Below are 27,548 nucleotides of genomic sequence, written 5' to 3' on the forward strand. Positions count from 1 at the left end.
GCCTGTCGGCCATGTTGTTTTCCGATTGGTCTCAAAATGCTATATGCATAACTAAGCACCAAGGGGAACCTACATAACAAATATGAAAAAGATCCCTTTAGTACTTTCACAGAAATAGCGATAACAAACTTCAATTGTCAAAATCCAAGATGGCTGCCTGTCGGCCATGTTGTTTTCAGATCGGTCTCAAAATGCTATATGCATAACTAAGCACCAAGGGGAACCTACATAACAAATATGAAAAAGATCCCTTTAGTACTTTCACAGAAATAGCGATAACAAACTTCAATTGTCAAAATCCAAGATGGCTGCCTGTCGGCCATGTTGTTTTCAGATCGGTCTCAAAATGCAATATGCATAACTAGGCACTAAGGGGAACCTACATATGAAATTTGAGAAAGATCCCTTCTGTGCTTTTTGAGAAATAGCGATAACAATCTTCAATTGTCAAAATCCAAGATGGCTGCCTGTCGGCCATGTTGTTTTCCGATTGGTCTCAAAATGCAATATGCATAACTAGGCACCAAGGGAAACCCACATATCAAATTTGAGAAAGATCCCTTCAGTACTTTCTTAGAAATAGCGATAACAAACTTCAATGGTCAAAATCCAAGATGGCTGCCCGTCGGCCATGTTGTTTTCCGATCGGTCCCAAAATGCAATATGCATAACTAAGCACCAAGGGAAACCCACATATCAAATTTGAGAAAGATCCCTTCAGTACTTTCTTAGAAAGAGCGATAACAAACTTCAATTGTCAAAATCCAAGATGGCTGCCTGTCGGCCATGTTGTTTTCCGATCGGTCCCAAAATGCAATATGCATAACTAGGCACCAAGGGAAACCAACATATGAAATTTGAGAAAGATCCCTTCAGCTCTTTCTCAGAAATAGCGATAACAAACTTCAATGGTCAAAATCCAAGATGGCTGCCTGTCGGCCATGTTGTTTTCCGATCGGTCCCAAAATGCAATATGCATAACTAGGCACCAAGGGGAACCTACATATGAAATTTGAGAAAGATCCCTTCAGTACTTTCTGAGGATTAGCGATAACAAGAATTGTTTACGGACGGACGGACGGACGGAGGGAGGGACGGACGGACGGACGGACGACGGACCACGGACGCAGGGCGATTTGAATAGCCCACCATCTGATGATGGTGGGCTAAAAACTGATGGACAACTATTATCAAGTCTCCATTAGAGATTAAGAATTAAACAAATTCATCATTCTAGACTATGAATGTACATATAATGCTGTCTAATGTTTTTAACATAATAGACAAGTTTAGCCTTGAAAATAGATTTGGATCATTGAAAAAACTTTATAGCATTATATCCCTGTAATCAATATCTAAACTTTAAGCTTGCATCACAAGACTATGAATGACTATCATGATAAAGTGCAAGTTGGATAAGAATAACTAATTTATCTGGCACTCTCTTGGTATTTCTCAAAAAGTGTGCATTTTGGTGTGCGACTATCCTGCACCTTTCAGCTTTTGTGCCACAAAATATTTGGTTTTTGTGCAGCAACATTAGTGCAACAAGGCTAATTTACATGCAAAATCTGACTAGAGCTGCAACACTACCTCAACTATGTGCCAGCTATAATTACAAGGCCTCATCAGTTAATGTTTTGAATATGTTATAACATGGCATACTGTACGGTAAACCTCCGTTCAGTTCGAACAGGCGATACTTCAAACACGTTTCAACAAAAGTGTTAATTTCTAACTTGTGCTAAATCGAACTCTGGTTGTTTATAACTGACACTATTTCGGATAGTCCGAACTTGTCAAAGTAACAACATAAAGTATGATTTTTTTCCGGCAAGCTCCATCGAAAGCTCGCGACGATTGGCCCAGTAAAAATGCTAAGACTTTGATCAACAGACACATTTAGGTTAATTGGTTGTATGTGATCATTGCCGTTCATCTGATAGAACAAAAATATTAATATATGCTACACATTTTAGCGCTAATTCAATATTTTCAGTTGATTGCAACTTTAGGCCCCCACAAAGTATAGAAAACATGCAATATAAGTACTATCGCTGTATGACAAACTAAGAAATCATCCATGCACTGTCAAATATAGTGCAAGCCAAGCATATTGATTATCTAATTGCGACTGGACATCTAGTTATTGCCAATCAAGGTATTACCTGTAAAACTGCGCCCTTTCGCTAGGTAGGCAGGCGAGACAAGGTGCAAGCCGCTCTATAGGGTGCTGTTTTAGTATTTATCTACAAAATGTGATATCATTAATTCGAATTACTGATCAATGAATTAATAAATGATATCAATAATTCAAATTAATGATATCAGTAATTCGAATTAATTATATCATTTATTCGAATTAATTATATCATTTATTCGAATTAATGATATTGATAAATAAGAGTATCTATTGACATCAAACATTCGAATTAATGATAATGATGTCATTAATTCCCAAATTGTTTTGCAAAATGACTGCTCCCTCTAAAAATGTCCAAAATAGCGGTTCTCTTGCAATGTGGCAATTTTTAAAAAAGATCTTGTATTACTCACAGGTAAAAAAATATGTATTTCATCTCAATGAGAAATAAGGAGCATCACCGTTGTCAAAACAATGTTACTCCAGGATAATATTTTGTCTGATATCAAGCAGCAATTACAGTCTATCCTCAATCTTGGTTTAAAGTGTAATCCCGCAATGCAATGGAGAGACATATTCTTTTTTTACTGTGGTTCTACAGACTAATTCATGATATCAATAATTCGAATTATGATATCAATAATTCGAATTATGATATCATTAATTCCGTTTATTTAATGATATCAATAAATTGATTTAGTGATATCAATGATATCACAAATTCGATTTATTGATTTGATTAATTCCTGGAATAAGTGATATTATTAATTTGAATTAAGGATATCATTAATTCAATTTACCAATATCAATTCATTAAGTGATATCATTAAATCGAATTGGTGATATCACATTTTGCAAATACTAAAACGGCACCCATATTGCTCGCGGTAATGTTGCAATGATCAGCCACTAGGTCATTCTGAGTTACATGTACGTGATAAGCATTTATATCCAGCCAAAACAGTCCAAAGGTGTCCCAATCAGTGATGATAATTTTGTAGGTATCAAATAAGTTTGGTAGATAATACGACTTGGCAATTTGAAAGCAGACATGCTGAAGTTCTGACCTAATTTTACCAACATATATCACCTATCACAGTAGCACTTTCATAAACGCAACAGGTTATGTAGATTATGATTTCAATATATGAAATGGACCATTCATTACAATAATATATCGATAGTTTCTGATTCAAATATAACCAAACCGTTCGGAGACTCAGCATTTATATCTCTAGCTAGTCTACAAGTATGTCCAACTTTTATGTTACAAATGAACCGTGTACTGTTTAGGAACCTATAGCTACATAATGGCCGAGGGCTTCGCGATTAATATACAGTAACGATAATAATAATCATGAAATGAAGTAAGTTTAACAATCATTTGACACTGAATTAAATAAAATGCTATCATTTCTTATTTATTTACAAATGTGCCATTGTTCAGGTCGTCGTTGTTACGTATCAGATTTACATTTGATATGCCAGGTATGTGTTTGTGTCTTATTTACCCTTTGTCGAGATTTTCGCCGATATCAACTCGGATAGTTCGAAATTTCTGAAGCAGAATATCGTACAATTTGAATAGGTTCATTAATATATATTTACTTTTGAACTGACCGAAGGTTTACCATAAACTTTGTTTGGGTATGTAAAAGCACAGTGGAATACATACATCATAACATATCTAACATGATAATGTTGGGTGTAGGTGGAGGTGTTTTGAGAGGTGTTTCATTATTTCATACAGTCATTTCACTGTACATGTACCTCTCCTGTGTAGTTTACAGACACTTCTAGTCAGCAATTCACATCATATTGCCTATTACTATGATTAAACTATAAAATCATCTTATAGCTTTACCATGGTTACAATGAAAGCCATAAAGAGGATGCTATGACAATGAGTAATGTCCAGTTGTACAGAAGTGTTGTACCAGAGTTGCACTCGTCTTTCTGACAGAAACAATAGTTTACTGTGCGACCATATTGTGTCACAAACTGTTTGCAGCCACTGTAGCTTTCCACCTTGTCTATTCCTGTCAAAAGAAATTGTCTCATTTAAATATTTGTCTTTTATTAAATGTTTTTTTTATTACTGAAGGGAAAGATAAACAATTTGAAATTTTGAAAAGGTAAAAAAGATAAATGTGAAAGCAAACACAAACATTAAGAGTCAATATTAATGGGGGAAATATATTGTTGACATGTCTTGGAGTGTCTGAAGAGAGTCTGGAGAGTCCATCTAGCCACTGCAGGTTATGGAAGGGGCATTAATGATATTGATGGGCTCAGAATGCTATTCTTTTAGAGGGAGATACTCTTGGATCAACCTGAAATTTGACAAGGGTACTCAGCACCAGAGACATATATACACAGAGATAAGAAACATCGCTATTTCCCCGTACAAGTGGTGGCTCCCTTTATTCGTGACCACTCCAGCGTATCAATTATCGAGAGCGCCTTGTCCCCTATCAAACACATGCGAGCACAGGTAAATCGGGCTTTGCGCATGTGTGTATCGATCTACTGGAACTTATTCGACAAGTTATGGTTAATCCGCCATTACGTCAGGCCAAAATATCCTCACTTTTAAATACACACAATCAACACATCGTTTTATTTAGGCCACTACAAAAGTTACTTCATTATCCAAAAACGATCATACTTATGGGATATAGTCTTGATGATTATGCACATTATTGTCATTTATCCGTATTCTCGAAAATCTATTGGGTCCTATTCGACATGTCCTAGTTTTGTAATTAAGCCGCCATTACGTCAGACCAAAACATCGTCAAATTTAAACACACACAAAAAGCACATCGTTTTATGGAGGCCACTACAAAAGTTACTTCATTATCCAAAATCGATCTTACTTATGGGATATAGTCTTGTTTATCATGCACATTGGTGCCATTTGTCCGTATTTTAGAAAACCCCAAAGGGACTTTTCGAATACTGGAAATTCCCGCCGATCTTCCGTGCGTGTGCTTGAATTTCATGCTCAAAATACAAACACTTTGACAGCAAATTGTTATATATTTCATATTGATGATACTTCTGCATTTTGATATTAATAAAATACAAGAGGCCCATGGGCCTTAACGGTCACCTGAGATTTGAAATATTTCAGTTTATTTAATTGACCCTTTTTGCTTTTGCCCCCCCACCTATCAGCCCCTAGGGTCAGTCAGGGCCAACATATGCATATTATCAAACTTTCATTCCATGCTGAAAATGTTAACCAGAATGAATTCCAATAGAAATCAAAACAAATCAGTCAAAAATGTGATTTCCATATATAAACTATAGTAAAATTTACCCCCTCCCCAGGGGCAAACTTGTGACCCCAGGGTCATGAAATTTAAAATTTCAATAAAGCACCATAAGACCCTTCAAACTATAAAGAGTATTTGATTCCACCTTATTTCAGTCTTGAGAAGAAGATTTTTGAAATTTCAGTCAATTTGACCCGTTTTAGCCCCCGTCCATCAGCCCCTGGGGGTCAGTCAGGGCCAACATGTGCATGCCATCAAACTGTCATCCCATGCTGACAATGTTTACAAAATTAGAATGAATTCCAATAGAAATAAAACAAATAAAAGTCAAAAATGTTATTTCCCTATATAAACTATAGTAAAGTTTAGCCCCGCCCCAGGGGCAAACTTGAGACCCCAGGGTCATGAAATTCACAATTTTGGTAAAGAACCTTCAAACCGAGCCATCTATGAAGTGTATTTGATTCTATGATATCTGAGAGTAGAGAAGAAGATTTGTGAAATTTCAGTCAATTTGGCCCTTTTTAGCCCCGCCCATCAGCCCCTGGGGGTCAGTCAGGGCCAACATGTGCATGCCATCAAACTGTCATCCCATGCTGACAATGTTTACAAAAATTAGAATGAATTCCAATAGAAATAAAATAAATTAAAGTCAAAAATGTGATTTCCCTATATAAACTATAGTAAAGTTTAGCCCCTCCCCAGGGGCAAATGTGAAACCCCTGGGTCATGAAATTTACATTTTGGTAAAGCACCTTAAGACCCTTCCATCTATGAAGAGTGTTTGATTCCAGCATATCTAAGAGTAGAGAAGAAGATTTTTGAAATTTCAGTCAATTTGGCCCTTTTTAGCCCCGCCCATCAGCCCCTGGGGGTCAGTCATGGCCAACATGTGCATGCCATCAAACTGTCATCCCATGCTGACAATGTTTACAAAATTAGAATGAATTCCAATAGAAATAAAATAAATTAAAGTCAAAAATGTGATTTCCCTATATAAACTATAGTAAAGTATAGCCCCTCCCCAGAGGCAAACGTGAAACCCCTGGGTCATGAAATTTACAATTTTGGTAAAGCACCTTAAGGCCCTTCCATCTATGAAGAGTGTTTGATTCCAGCATATCTGAGAGTAGAGAAGAAGATTTTTGAAGTTTTAGTCAATTTGACCCTTTTTGGCCCCGCCCCTCAGGCCCCTGGGGGGTGGGGACCATATAATTTACAATTTTGGTTGACCTTTAGCCATAGAAGCTTCCTGCTAAATTTCATAGAATTTGGTTTGTGGGTTTTGGAGAAGAAGTCGAAAATGTAAATTGTTTACGGACGCACGACGCACGACGCACGACGGACGACGCACGACGCACGACGACGGACAAAAGGGGATTAGAATAGGTCACTTGAGACTTTGTCTCAGGTGACCTAAAAAGCACATCCTTGGATATGGGTGATGATTTCAAATGGAAATTATCGATAATTATATCTGGTTTTCAAGAGTTCTCCAACATGGCGTCAAGTGAAGACTAAACCGAGCGACCGCTAAGGATTGTGGGAAGGTCAGGGGCCACCACATACACAATAGGGGCAAATAGAGAGCTGCATATCTATGTATATATGTCTCTGTCAACACTCATGGATGAAGTCGACGCCGAACAGACGGCTGGACGTCCTACCATGACATAAGCTCACTAAACCAATTCAGCAAAGAAAGGGCACATTGTTCCTTTAGGTATGTCAAACTGTTAGAATGCAGTACCTTGTTACCAAACTCAACAATTTGTCAATTACAAATCCAAAATGTTCCTTTAACGAGTGCATTACAAATTTACTCTACAAAACATGATAACCAGATATGTGATGGTTGGATGTACAAAAGGTAACACATTCTGCATAAATAACGCATGTTTTTCTGTGAATCTCAAATGTTTAGACGGGAATTTAATGCAAAATCACTTACCATCAGATAAACTTTCCAACAAATATGTATAGTCTGTTTGTGAATAGCACTGTCGTCTTGCATTTTGGTAACCTATAAACACCAACACAATGTGTAACTACAGATGTGGCAATAAGTAAGTACAAGGCATTGAATATTTTACACTCAATTGACATTTGACCTGAAAATGAAGGCTGCAGTGACTCATTTACAATATTATGCACATTATCGGTGGGTAATGAATATACATACACATATATTTAACTGCTCAAAAAGTTTGCCCCAGACAGATTGTATTAGAACGTCAACAAGAAATTGTAAGAAAAACCAGAAGAACTAGTACTAATTAAAATAATATATGTCTCCCTTAAGCTTCATTCAAATTCATTCGTCACAATGACCCAATGGCAGAGCACTGCACATCATCTGGGGTGATAAAGATATACTGCAAGTTTCATTCAGGTATCTTTTAATAGCTGAAACTTTCTCGTCGGCTGAAATCATTGGTATAAATTGCACATATATGACCTTTGACTTAATTTGTGTCCCTTCGCCCCAGGATGTTTTTGACAAAACAAGAGGCCCAGGGGCCTTAACGGTCATCTGACTCTAAATTAAAAACCTTATATTATTGTAGTATGTATTCTCTGTAGCAAGTATATAGTGGCACTGTTGGCCATGGTGGCCATCTTGGATTTCTGACCGACCCAATAAATAAAAACACTTGGTAAGGACCATCTCAGGATCATTTCTGGTAAGTTAGAGCTGAGTCCCACTGGTGGAATTTGAGAAGAAGTTTAAAATAGGCATTGTTCAGGAAAACCATGAATGCACAATCATGTTACAAAATGGCCTCCATGGCTGCCAAGTCAATGATTTTACGAGGCCGAAAATAACAACACTTTGTTGGCCCTCCTTCCTTAAAATCCTCACCAATTTCGAACTCAATGGCACCAGTGGAACTGGAGAAGTTTAAAATGCTTTTTTCAAGATGGCTGCCATTGCGGCCATCTTGGATTTCTGGTTGACCCGATAAATAACAACACTTGGTAAGGACCATCTCAGGATCAATTCTGGTAAGTTAGGGCTGAATCCCACTGGAAGAAGTTTGAAATGGGTGTTGTTCAGGAAAAACCATGATTGCACAATCATGTTACAAAATGGCCACCATTGCTGTCGTTTCAAAGTTTTTACAAGGCCGAAAAAATAACAACACTATGTTGGCTCGCCTTCCTTGACATCCTCACCCATTTCCAGCTCAATGGCACCAATGGAACTGGAGAAGAAGTTTAAAATGTGTTTTTCAAGATGGCTGCCATGGCGGCCATCTTGGATTTCAGACCAACCTGAAAAATAACAACACTTGGTCGGGATCATATCAGGATCATTTCAGGCAAGTTTCAGCTCAATACATGTAGCACTGGTGGAACTTGAGAAGAAGTTTAAAATGTGTTTTTCAAGATGGCGGCTATGGCGGCCACCTTGGATTTCAGACCAACCCGAAAAATAACAACACTTGGTCAGGATAATATCAGGATCATTTCAGAAAGTTTCAGCTCAATAGCACTGGTTGAAATTGAGAAGAAGTTTAAAATGTGTTTTTCAAAATGGCGGTTATGGCGGCCATCTTGGATTTCGGACTGACCCGAAAAATAACAACACTTGGTCAGGATAATATCAGGATCATTTCAGGCAAGTTTCAGCTTAATAGCACTGGTGGAACTGGAGAAGAAGTTTAAAATGTGTTTTTCAAGATGGCGGCCATGGCGGCCATCTTGGACTTCGGACCGATCCGAAAAATAACAACACTTGGTCGGGATCATATCAGGATCATATCAGGATCATTTCATCCAAGTTTCAGCTCAATAGCACTGGTGGAACTTGAGAAGAAGTTTAAAATGTGTTTTTCAAGATGGCGGCTATGGCGGCCATCTTGGATTTCAAACCGACCCGAAAAATAACAACACTTGGTCAGGACCATCTCAAGACCCTTCGGGTCAGATGACCTAAAAACCTCAAATGCATTCAGTTATGACTATAATTCACAAATTTGTCCTTGACCTATGACCCAAATGGCTTTGATATTTGACCTAATGACCTTGATCTTCTTTAATGTTCTTCAGTTAAACGGTACAAAAGTTACCTTCACCTTTAACCTTTGAGCCCAGAAACCTTTACTTTTATTCAGTTGACCTTTTGTTGAAATCTTACACCAACGTTTTTCTTTATGATATCACCATGAGATGTTTATATGTGAAAGAATAAAAAAAAAAATTCTCGATCATGACCTTTGAACCATTAATATTGACTTTAGTCATTGGTCAGTTGACTTTTTCTTTTATTTCAAACAACTTTGACCCATAAAGCCATCACAAAATGTTTATCAGTGAAAAGATACAAAAGTTGTGTTTAACTGTTGACCCAGTGACCTTGACCTTTGGTAAGATAATTCTTTTATAAATCTGACCAACTTTGCTTCATAATGTAATAACAAAATGCTCCTCAGTGAAATGATAAAAAAAATTGACCCTGATTATCACCTTTTACATTTACCTCTGATCAGTTGCCTTGTTCAATTTCAATGCAAGTTTTGTACAAAAATTTATTCTCCTCATCCCAAGGATGCTTCAGGCCAAATATAGACCAAAGCCTTTCATTTCTACAGAAAAAAGAAGGATTTTAAAGATTTTGCTTTATTTCTCCTTTTGGGCCCCGCCCCTCAGACCCGTTGGGGTTAACCCACTGTTTATACAAGATCGGTTGGCCTTCACACCGGAGGATACTTAAGACTGAATTTGGTCAAAATCTATTCAGTGGGGAGTACATGTATAATGTATATACGTAACAGTCTCGGAATCATAATGTAACAACCTGGGGAGTGTGATTTAACAGCCTAGGGAGAATTATGCAACAGTCTGGAGAGTATAATGTGACAAACTTTAATTTTGTTTATGATATGTTATTGGGTAAACCAATGATCAAACTTACTATTGTCAAATTCTTTTGAACAGACATGACATCCTGATCTTGTGCTGATGGATAACTGGTCAGGATCAAAAGGTTCTACTGGACAGAAATTGCAGTCATAACACTCGATCCCTCCAACCTCCTCACTATAGTCATTTCCTCCTGTGCCTGGGAACACTCCTCCAGGAATCACATTCCTCTGGTCCCAGTACACCTGGAACTCGTTATAGGAACCGTCATTCCAACCTTAAACAGAAAGTCACAATATCTGGTTGACTATGATAGCATAATATATTCATTGGCTTAAATATATGTAATCGTCTTGAAATACTAGTTATTCCCAGTCCTGATCTGATGACGAGATTCGATTGTCTAAACTGTGGTTTCACCGAGTATCGGACATTCAAGATTGTGCGTAAGTACATTTGTATGTTTCTATTATAAGTGCTAAATATATTGTTAAGGGAATGCCCCAGGGGTAAACAGAAAATATTAATTAGATCTGAAATGGGAGGTCACAATTCACTGAAATCAGTAAAATGGTGCGACTTCGACTGGCGGTATTCATTTTTTTTTTATTATTTCTAATAAATTTATTATTTTGAGTTGATCTGGCAAACTTAATACTTTCATATGGTGACATGCTTCACTTTACCTCCAAGATTACCGCCAGATGGGTACAGATTCCCTGTATTGGAATACGGGAACTGTGAAATTCTCAGCTTAAACCCTCCAAAGCTCTCCTTCCGACCATCAGTAACAAACTGGACAGTTAAATGGTTCTGGGTTGTCTTGAATGTTTGGATATCGGCCATGTCAGCAGGGGAATTCTTCGTACCACAAATACCAGCTGGAGGAATATTTGGAAACATCTTGGCATTGTCAGCTGTGGGTCCTTCAAAAGAACAATATATAGATATCATCAGTCAATTCTGTACATACATACCAGTAGGTCTCATATCAAGATTGCTAGAAGAGCTGTCTAGTCTAAGTAGAGTGTTTCTACCTGATGAACATGTACACACATCGGTCAAGCGTAAAAGTTAACTAAGTAAATTGTAATTACAATGGATCTCTCACCTTTACCTCACAAGGTGATGAATTAAATAGAATCTTTCCTTACCTTGAAGGGTTGTTATATTGTTTTCAGTTATATATATCGGTACAAATGTTGCGACTCTTAAACATTAATCGCTTAGAGGTCTCTGTCAAAGGAACTGGCCAATGCAAGATTCTCTAAAGAAAATACATACTTCAAAGTTTGCTTACCTGGTATCTATCATAATCTTTAAATTGTATCGTTCAAGAGAGAATGAATGTCTTTATAATGGTCGCAAGGACTCTAGTCTTTCTATCTTAATATTTAAAAAAAAAACATGACTTCAATTATATAAGATAGCCTCTTACCATTGTAAAGCTTCAGATAATCATAGCAGAATTTCGGATAACCTCTTTCATCCATCACAGCATAACTATCTATTGCAAGATAATCAATCTGAACTTCAATCTGGTTGTTTGGGTGTGCTTCTATAGATACAATACAGTTCCTTCCATCTTGATAACTGGTGCCCACATTTGAATTGACGTCTTCAACATCCCGACTGTAAAATTTGTATCTGGTGTTGACATATGCTGGGTTTCTGCAGAATTCTTCATTGTAGGTACAGATCGAACAGTAAAGAGTGGACTGTACGACAATATCAGCTGAAAATAATTAAATACTGAAAGTACTCACTGATGGCTGCTAAAATTTTAAATTGATGACAGATGAAAGAATTATGACATATATATTCCTGTGAAAATTAAATTGATTTACTGATGGATCCCTTCTGACAGATAATATACATTTATGTTCTGGAATCATTTTGCGGTTAAAGTCTAGTTTATGCTCTGGTATTTCCAATTTTTCTAAGATCATGTGAAAAATGTGGAAGATAATGTTTTCAATCATTTTCTAAATGTTACATCAAAGTTCATTCCTATGTGTTAAAGCTGCAACAGTTGGAAAAAATACAAGTTTGGAATAACCACAGATGAAACTTAGACTATATAAAAGATGTAGGTCAAAGGTCTATGAAAATTTTCTAAGAAAAAGAGACAAACCTTAACTGTGAAAATAAAAAAAAAATCGCTTGTCGGCCACTTTGTTTTCCTATCAGTCTCAAAATTCAATATGCACAAGTAAAGACCAATGGAAACATATAGCTACATATGAAATTTGAGAGAGATCCATGAACAAGTACTAATCTGAGAAACAAGCTGTTGTTCCGAGGTGTTGCAGATTTCCTGGTGGTTTTTAATTATCAACTTAATTACAAGAAAACAGAAGCATTCAATAATACTTTAATGAATAAATGCTGTTGATTTATTTACATTAAATCAGTCAAGTATTTTCTAAAACGAACAAGCACGCTGGGTAGTGCTAAGCAATAATGCATGCCCCCTTCGTACCGTCCCCGAATAGCAAGTGACCTTGACCAAAAAAACCCTGAAACCTGAACATGAGATGTAGCTACTCATGCTGATAATAAGCATGGCACATGCACACAGAAAATGCACAAAAAAGGGTGAACAGGCGAACTCTGTCAATTAAACCAGTCAAAACAGTGATATTTTACAAACCTATAAATACCTACTTTGATGAAATTACAGAAATAACTTGAACTTTTAATGTGTATTAATGGCAAACCGTGGGAATTAATTGCTGTTGACATGTAATGCGTTAAGCTGTTTGTAAATTTTAACAAAACATACGAAAAATGCATGTTTCAGGGGGACATAATTAGCTCATTTGTATCGCATATATTACATAAACTAGTTATATCGTTTTGCTCACAAGAGTTTAAAGCACAAAATACGAGGATTGGTTTGACCAAATTTGACTTAATTATATGAATGAAATGCAAATGGCGGTCGTGAAAGATCACACAAATATGGCATATAAGGAGGTATTTCAAAACATCAGAAATGCTCTTATTAGACACCATAAAGAACTCTATAAATGGCAAGAAGTCTTCTCTTAGAAAACAAGAGATCCCAGAGGGATCTTGGCGCCCACCATTGAATGATCTTTATAGGTTCCATGTCAGATTGATCTTTTCTCTACTTTTCCCTTCCTCTAAGTCTTACTAATCTGTGTAAATTCAGAAACAGCCCTCTAGTACTTTTCAAACATGGCGAACCTATATATAAAATTTAAGATTTAGCGATAATGGCTGTCTGTCGGCCATGTTGTTTTCTGACTGGTCTCAAAATCCAATATGCATAACTAGGCACAGAGGGCAACCTACAAATGAAATTTGAGAAAGATCCCTTCATTACTTTCTGAGAAATAGCGATAACAAACTTCAATTGTCAAAATCTAAGATGGCTGCCTGTCGGCCATGCTGTTTTCCGATAGGTCTCAAAATGTAATATGCATAACTAGGCACCAAGGGGAACCTATATATGAAATTTGAGAAAGATCCCTTCAGTACTTTCTGAGAAATAGCGATAACAAACTTCAATTGTCAAAATACAAGATGGCTGCCTGTCGGCCATGTTGTTTTCCGATAGGTCTCTAAATGCAATATGCATAACAAGGCACCAAGGGGAACCTACATATGAAATTTGAGAAAGATCCCTTCAGTACTTTCTCAGAAATAGCGATAACAAACTTCAATTGTCAAAATCCAAGATGGCTGCCTGTCGGCCATGTTGTTTTCCGATAGGTCTCAAAATGCAATATACATAACTAGGCACCAAGGGGAGCCTACATATGAAATTTGAGAAAGATCCCTTCAGTACTTTCTCAGAAATAGCGATAACAAACTTCAATTGTCAAAATCCAAGATGGCTGCCTGTCGGCCATGTTGTTTTCCGATTTGTCTCAAAATGCAATATGCATAACTAGGCACCAAGGGGAACCTAGATATGAAATTTGAGAAAGATCCCTTCAGTACTTTCTCAGAAATAGCGATAACAAACTTCAATTATCAAAATCCAAGATGGCTGCCTGTCGGCCATGTTGTTTTCTGATTGGTCTCAAAATGCAATATGCATAACTAGGCACCAAGGGGAGCCTACATATGAAATTTGAGAAAGATCCCTTCAGTACTTTCTCAGAAATAGCGATAACAAACTTCAATTGTCAAAATCCAAGATGGCTGCCTGTCGGCCATGTTGTTTTCCGATTGGTCTCAAAATGCAATATGCATAACTAGGCACCAAGGGGAACCCACATATGAAATTTGAGAAAGATCCCTTCAGTACTTTCTGAGGATTAGCGATAACAAGAATTGTTTACGGACGGACGGACGGACGGACGGACCACGGACCACGGACGCAGGGCGATTTGAATAGCCCACCATCTGATGATGGTGGGCTAAAAATGTTAAACCGTTAAGTTTGGGCTGAAATATGCCTAATTCTGAAGAAGGCCACAAACTCACCAGTCTAACATTTTGACTTAGAAAGGCCCTTCTGACTCTGATCAGATGTCTTAAAAGTATGATCAAGGAGCATTTGTATTGATTGAAATGCCTCTCTATATGTCATATTTGTGTAATATTATTCACAGCCGCCATTCGCATTTCAAGGTCAAAACAAAATAAGCGTTTATAAGTATACGTACATAAAGTCAAACCCGGTAAAACAAATGCTCCTGCCCTGTGCTATATGCACCTGTGAGCTTAACAACTTGGCTATTTTTCTGTGCTATAGACACTTGTGAGCATAACAGCTTGGCTATTTTTCTGTGCTATAGACACTTGTGAGCATAACAGCTTGGCTATTTTTCTGTGCTATAGACACTTGTGAGCATAACAGCTTGGCTATTTTTCTGTGCTATAGACACTTGTGAGCATAACAGCTTGGCTATTTTCCTGTGCTATAGACACTTGTGAGCATAACAGCTTGGCTATTTTTCTGTGCTATAGACACTTGTGAGCATAACAGCTTGGCTATTTTTCTGTGCTGTATACTTGTGAGCATAACAGCTTGGCTATTTTTCTGTGCTATAGACACTTGTGAGCATAACAGCTTGGCTATTTTTCATGTGCTATAGACACTTGTGAGCATAACAACTTGGCTATTTTTCTGTGCTATAGACACTTGTGAGCATAACAGCTTGGCTATTTTTCATGTGCTATAGACACTTGTGAGCATAACAATTTGGCTATTTTTCTGTGCTATAGACACTTGTGAGCATAACAGCTTGGCTATTTTTCTGTGCTATAGACACTTGTGAGCATAACAGCTTGGCCATTTTTCTGTGCTATAGACACTTGTGAGCATAACAGCTTAGCCATTTTTCTGTGCTATAGACACTTGTGAGCATAACAGCTTGGCTATTTTTCTGTGCTATAGACACTTGTGAGCATAACAGCTTGGCTATTTTTCTGTGCTATAGACACTTGTGAGCATAACAGCTTGGCTATTTTTCATGTGCTATAGACACTTGTGAGCATAACAACTTGGCTATTTTTCTGTGCTATAGACACTTGTGAGCATAACAGCTTGGCTATTTTTCTGTGCTATAGACATTTGTGAGCATAACAGCTTGGCTATTTTTCTGTGCTATAGACACTTGTGAGCATAACAACTTGGCTATTTTTCTGTGCTATAGACACTTGTGAGCATAACAGCTTGGCTATTTTTCTGTGCTATAGACACTTGTGAGCATAACAGCTTGGCTATTTTTCATGTGCTATAGACACTTGTGAGCATAACAGCTTGGCTATTTTTCATGTGCTATAGACACTTGTGAGCATAACAGCTTGGCTATTTTTCTGTGATATACGCACTTGTGAGCATAACAGCTTGGCTATTTTTCATGTTTGGTCATTTGCATGACTAAGAGTTATTCCATGCTGCATCCTACCACATTTAAGTAACTCTATAGAAGAAACTGATAGCATCTACAAATTATTGGTGATTGTAAGAAACTACATGTCCGAACAAACACTTTCGTATATTACATGACTATATCTTTGTGCAAATCTTTAGATATTTAATTGTGTTTAAAATTCAACTAATTATTGAAATATTAAGAAATGAATTGTTGATGATAAAGAAAAAATGCATCTTTCTTTCACCATGGCCTGCGAGATATATATTTTATCCAATTTATAATGATTTTTGGAGGGATACATGCACACTGCACAGTCACAAAAGTAACTTGGAACAATGTGATTGGTAGCTATATATAATCTAGGTATAGTTGCGAGAACATCTGTATAACATTGAACAGGTCGGGGCACCACAATGCGGTCAGGAGAGTCTGTCATTCCGCAAAAAAATGAAACACACATTTGTTCCTGGACTATTTTGATACGACACATTTGTACTAAAGAGTACGTATCACCTTTCACCTTTGACCTTTGAATTAAAATCAATATGAGATATCATACCGTTATAGTGATCATCACATCTATATCATCTCTGACTATATATAGATTTATAATCACCTAAAACCAATTGAACAGATAATCCTCTTATTTCAGGAACTAATAAACAGAGGATATTAAATGGTTTCCCGTTTCATATAACATATATTTCACGAGTATGACAGAATATCGATATTTTCACGGGTGTGAAGCACAAGTGAAAAATATCGAAATATTCTGTCATACTCGTGAAATATATGTGATATTAAAGGGAAACTATTCAATTTTCTTTTTATTGCATTTTATAAACTTACAAACAAAATAAAAAAAAAAATTAATAGTGTCAAAAAGGTGGGGGAATCAGTAACATAATTCATGACGTCATCCCTTTGTGACGTTACTCCACGTCAAATGATGACGCCATTTTGAACGGGCTGATCAAAGCAATTTAGCGTTTCCTTCTGTTGTCGTGAATCTTTACTTGAAAAGCTAATGTCAAGTTAATATTTTGTCAAAACCTAGTCTGAATATTTCAGAAATACAGCAAAATAATCAATATATCTATCTTCGCTTCGATTAGAAAAAAAAAGTATCAAATGTGTGCTCTGATTGGTCAAAAACGAAAAACCTACATTTCACTACAAATTCCTATATTTTCACTACAAAATCTTATATTTCCACGGCTCATTGCTGCAGTGAAAATACAAATTTTATTAGTTTGATTTTCTATATTTCACTGGTCATGCAGGTAATGCTATCCTTATAGTCAATTTGACCTTACTAGTTGTGGCCCCTTGTACATGTTCTAATAGTTGTTCAGCCCTACAAACATTTTCGACGAAATAAAATATGTTTAACAATGAATTCATAAGTTATTCCATTTATATCTTGCTTAAGCTTTCGTCGATACCAAAATAGGTATTGCATGTACTTATATCTAAGTACCGAATTGTATATTGTCGCATATATTTACCAGGGTTACATAAGTATAAGCATTTATACATCAAATGGGGCTATAGATAAGTACTATACGAGGGCAGATGGGTATTTTATGTAGCTTTTGCAGGTAGATGTAGATGAGCATGTTAGGGGGGTAGAAAAGAATGGTATGGGGTAGATGAAACTTTTACGAGCATAGATGAGTATTTTATGGAGGTAGATATCGATGAGCATTTAAGGGGCAGATGAATATTTTATTAGAGTAGCTATATATTTGTATTTGATGAGGAAGGAGAGTATTTTGTGGGTGTAGATGAGTATTTAATGGGTGTAGATGAGTACATCAGGGTTGATGAGTGTGTTATGGGGTATATGAATATTTTATGGAAGCAGTGAGTATTTTATGGAGGTAAATGAGTAATTCATGGGGTAGATGAATATTTTATGGGGATGGGGGTAGATGAATATTTCATGAAGGTATTTTATGGGAGTATAGATATTATTTTATAGTGGAATCGAAGCACATCATCTTAAAAATATTTCCGGTCTTTTGATTGGTCAAGAATTTGAACTTTGACCCGAGTTGCAATTGCTATTGACGTCATCAATAATCAAATGACGTCACATCACCGGGTCCCGACCGTTACCTGTCCACCTTATTTGCATACGCGAAATAAGACTTGGCCACGTTTCCCTTCGATTCAAGCTGATATTATTGTGGCAGAAACAGGTCACACTACTCGTGATTTTTGGATATGGAATTATTTCACACTCGCTAAAGCTCGTGTCTTTTGTAACTTTTGAAAAATAACTAACGAGTGTGAAATGAATTCCATACCCAACAACCACTCGTTGTGTAACCTCTATTTTTGTGGTCAACTCAATTGCAAGTACAATTAACATTAAGATTACACATAATTTAAATGTTTTTACATTTATGAGCTGTAGTTTAAATCAAAGTCTTCTAAGGGTTAAAATAAATCTTCCTGTCATTCTTTAAGAAGAGGGAGTTGAGATTTTTTGCTTTATTTCCCCTATTGGGCCCCACCCTTTCGGCCTCAGGGTAGTTTTAACATCCTCCTTTTATACAACATAGGATCACCTTAATGATGCTCCAGACTGAATTTCGTTCAACTTATTTGCATTCAAAGGAAAAGTTTGGCGGTGGACGAAGGACGATGGACGCTGAACAATATGGCAGTTCATGATCACCTGATGAGGATGCCTTTCAGGTCAGGGAGCTAACAAATCAATTCAAGATTTAATCATTTCGCTATAAATGATTACATTATCATCAACAATAAGATAAAGTCATAAAGATATGTCTCCTTAGCAACAAGTTTACATTAGTATTTATTTCATGAATATAATATGCGTGTGGAGTGTATGAACTGTCTTAATCAAATTTTTTTTATCATGTGATGTTTCCCAAAATCTGGATAAAAATTGAATGAAAAGTTGTCGACCCAGAGAAGAATCTGTTAATATAGTAGGCTAATACTACATCAGTCATGGCCAGATAGATGTCCCCCCTCTATTATTGGTTCTCTACCCCTGTAAAGTAGTATAATACTCCCCCAGTCATGGCCAGATAGATGTACATGTCCTCCCATCTATTATTGGTTCTCTACCCCTGTAAAGTACTTACATGTGTATACACTACGTATCTTAATCATATAAACACCCACATATTTCAAGCTCTCTCTCTCTTTTATGACGATTGTCATATACAAATGTATATGTATACCCCCCCCCCCCCCCCCCCCCCCTGATATTTAGTTAACTTAATTATAGTTTTTTTCAAAAGACTTATAATGTACAAATAGATCATTTGTTTCATAAGTAAGTGTAAATTATCATTCTTTTTGCTTTTAATATGTTTTTCTCTGATTTTACTGGCATTTCAGTCCATGTCTCTAAATAAGAACTAACTAAGAGCAGTTCAATGCATGTGTATTAATTAAACAAGAGGCCAAGAGGGCCTATATTGCTCACCTTGTTTCATGAGATATGAAACAAGAACTATGCTTAAGCATATTTGTCACTGGTATTGCTATGTCAATATATCATAAGCATTTTATATGGGTACAAGAACATTGGTTTTATTGTAATTCTAAAAATGTCAGTTTAGCCAAATTGACCCCTTCTGGCCCGCCCCTTAGCCCCCAGGGGGGTCAGATCTATCATTTGTACAATTTTTAATCCCTACCCCAAGGGGATGCTACCAGTCAAATATGAGAGATATCCATTGCTAGTTTCAGAAAAGTTGTTTAGCCAAACTGGCCCCTTTTGGCCCCACCCCTCAGCCCTAAGGGGGTCAGCCCCGTCATTTGTACAATTTTGAATCCTTACCCCAAGGGGGTGCAACCAGGCAAATATGAGCAATATCCATTGATTGGTTTCAGAGGAGAAGTCGTTTATATCAATCTAGCCAAACGGGCCCTTTTTGGCTACGCCCCTAAGACCCCCAGGGGGTCAGCCGCACCATTTGTACAATTTTGAATTCCTACCCCAAGTAGGTGCTACCAGGCAAATATGAGAGATATCCATTGCTAAGTTTCAGAGGAGAAGTTGTTTATATCAATTTAGCCAAATTAACCCTGTTTGGCCCCGCCCCTCAGCCCCCGGGGGGGTCAGTCCCACCATTTGTACAATTTTGAATTCCTACCCCAAGTAGGTGCTACCAGGCAAATATGAGCGATATCCATTGCTCGGTTTCAGAGAAGAAGTCGTTTATATCAATATAGCCCAATTTACCACATTTGGCCCCGCCCCTCAGGCCCCTGGGGGGGTCAGTCCCACTTTTGTACAATTTTGAAACCCCACCCCATAGTGATGCTACCAGACAAATATGAGCGATATCCACTGCTCGGTTTCAGAGAAGAAGTTGTTTTTATCAATACAGCCAGATTGACCTCATTTGGCCCCGCCCTAGAGGTCCCCAGGGGGTCAGCCCCATCATTTGCACAATTTTGAATCCCCACCCCATAGTGATGCTACCAAGCAAATATGAGCGATATCCATTGCTTGGTTTCAGAGAAGACGTCGTTTATATCAATATAGCTAAATTGACCCCTTTTGGCCCCGCCCCAGAGGCCCCGAGTGGGTCAGCCCAAACATTTGTACAATTTTGAGTCCCCGACCCATAGCGATGCTTCTGACCAAATTTAATGAAATTCCGATCAGTGGTTATGGAGAAGTCAAATAAGTCAATTGTTGACGGACGGACGACGGACGACGGACGCCACGGTATGGCATAAGCTCACCTTGGTCCTTCGGACCAGGTGAGCTAACAAGGGCCCAATGGGCCCGAAACGATCACCTGCAATGCAGTGATTTTTCATATATGGTCATAGATTGTTATTTGAAAGCATGCTACAGGGCCAATATTCAGAAGTCTGTTCAGAAGTCATTTAAAGATTTAAGCATACTTGATCGACGTGACCTTGAATGTGAGGGTCATTCATTTGAACAAACTTAGTAGCCCTTCACTCCTGCATGCTACAGACCCAATATCAACTGCCTGGGACTCTTGGTTATTGAGAAGAAGTCGTTTAAATATTTCAGCCTTTTTGACCCCTTTGACCTTGAATGATGGTCAAAGTCATTCATTTGAACAAAGTTGGTAGCACTTCACCACAACATGCTACACACTCAATATCAACTCCATTGGACCCTTGGTTATTGAGTAGAAGTTGATTAAAGATTTTAGCATTTTTTAACTATGTGAGCTTGAAGGTCAAGGTCATTCATTTGAACAAACTTGAGAGCCTGTCACCCCTGCATGCTACAGGCCAAATATGAGGTCTCTGGGACTCATGGTTATTGAGAATAAGTCGTTTAAATTGTTCAGCCTTTTCGACCCCTGTGACCTTGAATGAAGGTCAATAGGGCTGGGTATTGCGGACCAAAACCGTATTGCAATATATTGCAATATTCAACAGAAACTTGCAATACGTATTGCAATATTATTGACCTTAGTACCATCAACTTGCTCGTCGTCCGCCATTTTTCGTTTCTAGTAAACAATCATAATCTCGAAAGTGCTTGATTTTAACGTAGATGTCCCATACGGCCAAGCGCTTTAGAGACAACGAAACAAGCGCCCCACCAATACGACATAATGACGTTCTCGTGTGTTTCTTTCACGTTTACATAAGTAATTTACGCTATTGGTGCCAACACATAATGTTAAATCAGTGATTAATATGCCTTTTTGTTAACCATCGCGATATACCGGTTTCCAGGGTTTGTGTACCGGTATATCGTATCGACCTGCCAAATTCGCGGTATACCGGTATTTCGATATTATCGCGCACCTCTTAAGGTCAAGGCCATTCATTTGAACAAAGTTGGTAGCACTTCACCCCAGTATGCTACAGACCAAATATCAACTCCCCTGGACTCTTGCAATTGGTTATTGAGTAGAAGTTGTTTAAAGATTTTAACATTTTTTAACTATGTGACCTTGAATGAAGGTCAAGGTAATTCATGATCATTTGAACAAACTTCGGAGCCCTTCACCCCTGCATGCTACAGGCCAAATATGAGGTCTCTGGGACTCTTGGTTATTGAGAAGAAGTCGTTTAAAGGTTCTAGCTTTTTTTACCTCTGTGACCTTGAATGAAGGTCATGGTCATTCATTTGAACAAACTTGGTAGCACTTAATCCCAGCATGCTTTCGACCTAATAGCAACTCCCTGGGACTCTCGTTTATTGAGAAGTCGTTTAAAAATTTCAACCTATTTGATCCCTATGACCTTGAATGAAGGTGAAGGTCATTCATTTGACCAAACTTGGTAGTACTTCACCCCAGCATGCTACAGACCCAATATCAACTTCCTGGTAATCTTGGTTATTAAGAAGATGTCATTTAATATTTTTTTTAGCATATTTGACCCCTGTGACCTTGAATGAAGGTGTCCTGACACTTTAACACTAGCCCTCCACCTCTGGGTTGCGAGTTTGAAACCTACGTGGGGCAGTTGCCAGGTACTGACCATAGGCCGGTGGTTTTTCTCCGGGTACTCCGGCTTTCCTCCACCTCCAAAACCTGGCACGTCCTTAAATGACCCTGGCTGTTAATAGGACGTTAAACAAAAAAAAAAAAAAAAACCTTGAATGAAGGTCAAGGTCTTTTATTTGAACAAACTTGGTAGCCCTTCACCCCAACATGCTACAGGCCCAATATTAGGTCTCTGGGCCTTTTGGTTATTGAGAAGAAGTTGCTTAAATGGAAAAGTTGATGCCGGACAGACGGCCGGATGGATGGCCGGACGGACGACGGCCGGATGGATGGCCGGACGGACGACGGCCGTCGCGCCACGGCATAAGCTCACTTGGTGTGGACATTTAATTGAATTTTATATGAAATACACAAGGTCATATTAAAACTAATGGGTATGTGATATAATTACTGTGTTTATAACTGTTATGACATACTATTTTACTGTATATAATTATTATATACAGTTTGCAATACTTCTTCTTTTAAGTTCACAGTTTATGTTTCAATATATCTTTCCTTTAGTACATGACAAATTATTTTCAACATTCAATAAAAAACATAATTATGATAAATTAAGTTTCATTTTACCATGAGATTTACATGTACATGCATAGGAGTTAGTTTTATGTTTTTACAATATTAAATACTTAAATAGGCAAATACTTATATCTATATAGGCTTGCCTGTTGTCTAATTCTTTTGCATAATGTGTACAATAAATTTGCTGCAATATTATTAAATACTTTTTGTTGTAGAAATAATGTATATGGATCGAGCATTGAACTCTCCGTAACTTGTAATTGTAGACAAAATTAATGCTAGAAAATGTTGTGTGATGCTATACAACAAAGTCAATCATCAATTAAAATCATATGTAGTTGAACTGGAGTGGTCGATCATCAACGACCAGGTAGTTCAGTTGGTAGAGCATCCATCTGGATTTCGGAGGGTTTCATGATCATGCAGGTTCGAACCCTGGTCTGGCCACTATATTTTCTTTTTCTTTTACAAAATTTACAAGAATTGTTGCTATTACCATTGCCAAGCATTTCTTTGTAAATGTTGCTCTGTTGCTATTATCAATTGTCCACGCGTATTTCTCAGTTGCCAGGTACTGACCATAGGTCAGTGGTTTTTCTCTGGGTACTCCAGCCTTCCTCCACCTCCAAAACCTGTTGCGTCCTTATATGACCCTGGCTGTTAAAAGGACGTTAAACAAAAACAAACTAAACAATCTGTAAATGTTTACCACTTGAGATCAAGACTGGAAGTTATGTTCAGTAAAGAAATATTAACAGCATCTTCAGCAAAGGGATCCAGATGTGCAGTTAATAAGGTTGACAACATCACCAGCAAGGCAATCGATCCCGACATACTGACTACTATCAAAGGTAAGCCTCATTCTATAATACACCCCTATTACAAAAATATTGCTTGGTCCAAATAAAAGTTCATTGATTATAACTGATTCTGAGAGTCATGAATTCTCAATTCACTTTTTTTTCATTGATTTATTTCAGATTATACCCTAACACAATTTAAGGAAGAAAATAACAGATGCAGCGATGACAAATCTGATTAATTCAAAGTGTGGAAGTGCAAAGAGAGCATTAAAGAAGTCAAACTAGTCCCTAAATCTGGGACTTTTTTATTTGTTAGATGTATTTTATTTAGATGACTTGTGCCATGCTCCAATATCTGTCGTCAATAATCAAATGCCACATGCTTTCTAAATAAACTTTCTGAAAGCATGCTGCAATTTCATTATATTCATGATCAAATGGTATTTGCAATTGTACATCCCAGTCAACAACTGGAATTATTTTAAATAGAATATTTGATCATCCGGTTTCCATTTTATCGGAAGAGAGTTACGTGTGAATTGTCAGTTAATCTTTGTTTTCAAAATGAACTTATTCTGAAAAGATGCATTTAAAATAGCAAAAGTTCGACAAAAGTCTGGCATTATATATAGTCACCATGTAAACAAAAAGCACAGTCCTCGACGACTTTGAGAAAAAACACAAATTATTGTCAGGTGTGCGATATTTAGGTACTGTGCAAAATTACGTACCCTTGCTCTAGTGTTTGGAGGTCCAGGGTTCGAACCGAGGTCTGGCACTGTGTTTTCTCTTTGACCTGTTACACTATATTATGGGTCGAAACGAGGAGGGGGACAGAACTATTAAGGACAAACCAGTAAGGAGATGGAAAAACCAGGGGGTCTGACATATGAGAATGGTTCGCACAAAGGGATATATACGTGCGTCCCATTTCTTGATCATATCATTTGTAATGAACCCTGTGATTGGAACACGAGAGGCTGCAGGACTTGATTCGAATTGATACATGCACAGGCATCTGTTTACACATATATATTTATATATCTTTATAAAAAAAGAAATATAAGCCCCTGTGAACCAACAAGTACCAGAGTTTGACGTTTTATCAACAAGCTTGTTTACTTTTTTATAGCAGACCTTTATATTACAGGTCTCTGTTACGGAGTAATATTATATGGATTAAATATATATTCTTCTTCAGTTATTGATAGAATGTCGACTCAGGTGCCAGTACGTATTGGTTCACCACAGGGGCATGTCTAGTCTTAAATTAAAAAATAGCCAGAAATACCTCAATATATAAAGACTTTACATATATAGATATTTCTGGATATTTTTATAAGACTAGACCTGCCCCTGTGGGTTCACCAGGAAACGACTACACCGCCGAAGATAGCATACCTGGCCGTATATATACAGGTGTACAACGAGACAAACAAATATTGATATGTAACTATATACAGTACTGTTATTATCACATTAAACAAATGAAATATAATAATGAGTGGCTAGAACTTGGTAAACAATGTGTCAAGTTACCTTTCAGGTAGCCAATCCAGGTAAATAAAATCAAAACAAACACAGCGGTATCCATTTTTAAAATATGACGTCATCACCGGATGTACAAGAATACAGGTAATTATAATCCTGCGTGAGGTGAAGATTTTCCGTTCATATCAAAAGTATTATATTACTTACTCTGGAGCTCCGTTATCATATAAACTTATTGCAATATATGTCTATTACAACACAGTTAGCTAAAGAAAGATATTATTTCTCACCGGGTAAAATGTACAGGTATGTGCACATTAATATAGGTCTCTGTAAATAATAATTCAGATGCTCAATCAACACCGGGTGTAATACACGGGTACTCGCTCTCATCACCGGGTATACGCAAGAACTCATTTTAATCACCGGGTATACACAAGTACTCACTTTCATCACCTGGTATATTACACAAGTACATGTATGTACAGCATGTATACGTACTCACTCTAGATCTCATCACAGGGTATAGCACACAAATATTCACTCTCAACACCGGGTATAATACACAGATACTCATTCTCCATTACCGGGTATAACACACAGGTACTCACTCTCATCACCGAGAACAATATACAGGTACTCACTCTCATCACCTGGTATAATACAAAGGTACTCACTCCCATCACAGGGTATAATACACAGGTACTCACTCTCATCATCGGGTATAATACACAGATACTCATTCTCCATTACCGGGTATAACACACAGGTACTCACTCTCATCACCGAGAACAATATACAGGTACTCACTCTCATCACCTGGTATAATACAAAGGTACTCACTCCCATCACAGGGTATAATACACAGGTACTCACTCTCATCATCGGGTAAAATACACAGATACTCCTCTCATTACCGGGTATAACACACAGGTACTCACTCTCATCACCGAGAACAATACACAGGTACTCACTCTCATCACCTGGTATAATACAAAGGTACTCTCATCACCGGGTATAATACACAGATACTCACTCTCATCACCGGGTATAATACACAGGTACTCACTCCCATCACCGGGTATAATACAAAGGTACTCACTCTCATCACTGGGTATAATACACAGGTACTCAATCCCATCACCTGGTATAATACACACACACAGATACTCACTCTCATCACCGGGTATAATACACAGGTACTCACTCCCATCACCGGGTATAATACACAGGTACTCACTCTCATCACCGGGTATAATACACAGATACTCCTCTCATCACCGGGTAAATTACACAGGTACTCCTCTCATTACCGGGTATAACACACAGGTACTCACTCTCAACACCGGGTATAATACAAAGGTACTCACTCTCATCACCGGGTATAATACACAGGTACTCACTCTCAACACCTGGTATAATACAAAGGTACTCACTCTCATCACCGAAAACAATACGCATGTACTCATTCTCCATTACCGGGTATAATACACAGGTACTCGCTCTCCATCACCGGATATAACACACAGGTACTCACTCTCATCACCGGGTATAATACACAGGTACTCACTCTCATCACCGGGTATAATACACAGGCACTCACTCTCATCACCGGGTATAATACACAGGTACTCACTCTCATCACCGGGTATAATACAAAGGTACTCACTCTCATCACTGGGTATAATACACAGGCACTCACTCTCAACACCGGGTATAATACCCAGGTACTCACTCTCATCACCGGGTATAATACCCAGGTACTCACTCTCATCACCGGGTATAATACCCAGGTACTCACTCTCATCATCGGGTATAAAACACAGGCACTCACTCTCATCATCAGGTATAATACACAGGTACTCACTCTCATCACCGAGAACAATACACAGGAACTCACTCTCATCACCGGGTATAATACACAGGTACTCACTCTCATCACCGAGAACAATATACAGGTACTCACTCTCATCACCTGGTATAATACAAAGGTACTCACTCCCATCACAGGGTATAATACACAGGTACTCACTCTCATCATCGGGTAAAATACACAGATACTCCTCTCATCACCGGGTATA

General features: G+C 37.7%; 1 protein-coding gene across 1 annotated transcript; it reads right to left on the reverse strand.

Moving 5' to 3' along the window:
- Positions 1–1,831: 1,831 nt before the first annotated feature.
- On the reverse strand, positions 1,832–25,594 carry LOC117328040. Its single transcript, XM_033885369.1, has 6 exons — positions 25,516–25,594; positions 11,729–12,025; positions 10,977–11,216; positions 10,343–10,567; positions 7,376–7,447; positions 1,832–4,182 (listed from the first exon to the last, which is right to left on the reverse strand). The coding sequence occupies exons 1-6, from the start codon at positions 25,568–25,570 to the stop codon at positions 4,013–4,015; spliced, it is 1,059 nt and encodes a 352-aa protein (XP_033741260.1). The 5' UTR covers positions 25,571–25,594; the 3' UTR covers positions 1,832–4,012.
- Positions 25,595–27,548: the final 1,954 nt, after the last annotated feature.

This window comes from Pecten maximus, chromosome 5 (genome assembly GCF_902652985.1).
Source record: "Pecten maximus chromosome 5, xPecMax1.1, whole genome shotgun sequence".
In the NCBI taxonomy this organism is placed as follows: domain Eukaryota; kingdom Metazoa; phylum Mollusca; class Bivalvia; order Pectinida; family Pectinidae; genus Pecten; species Pecten maximus.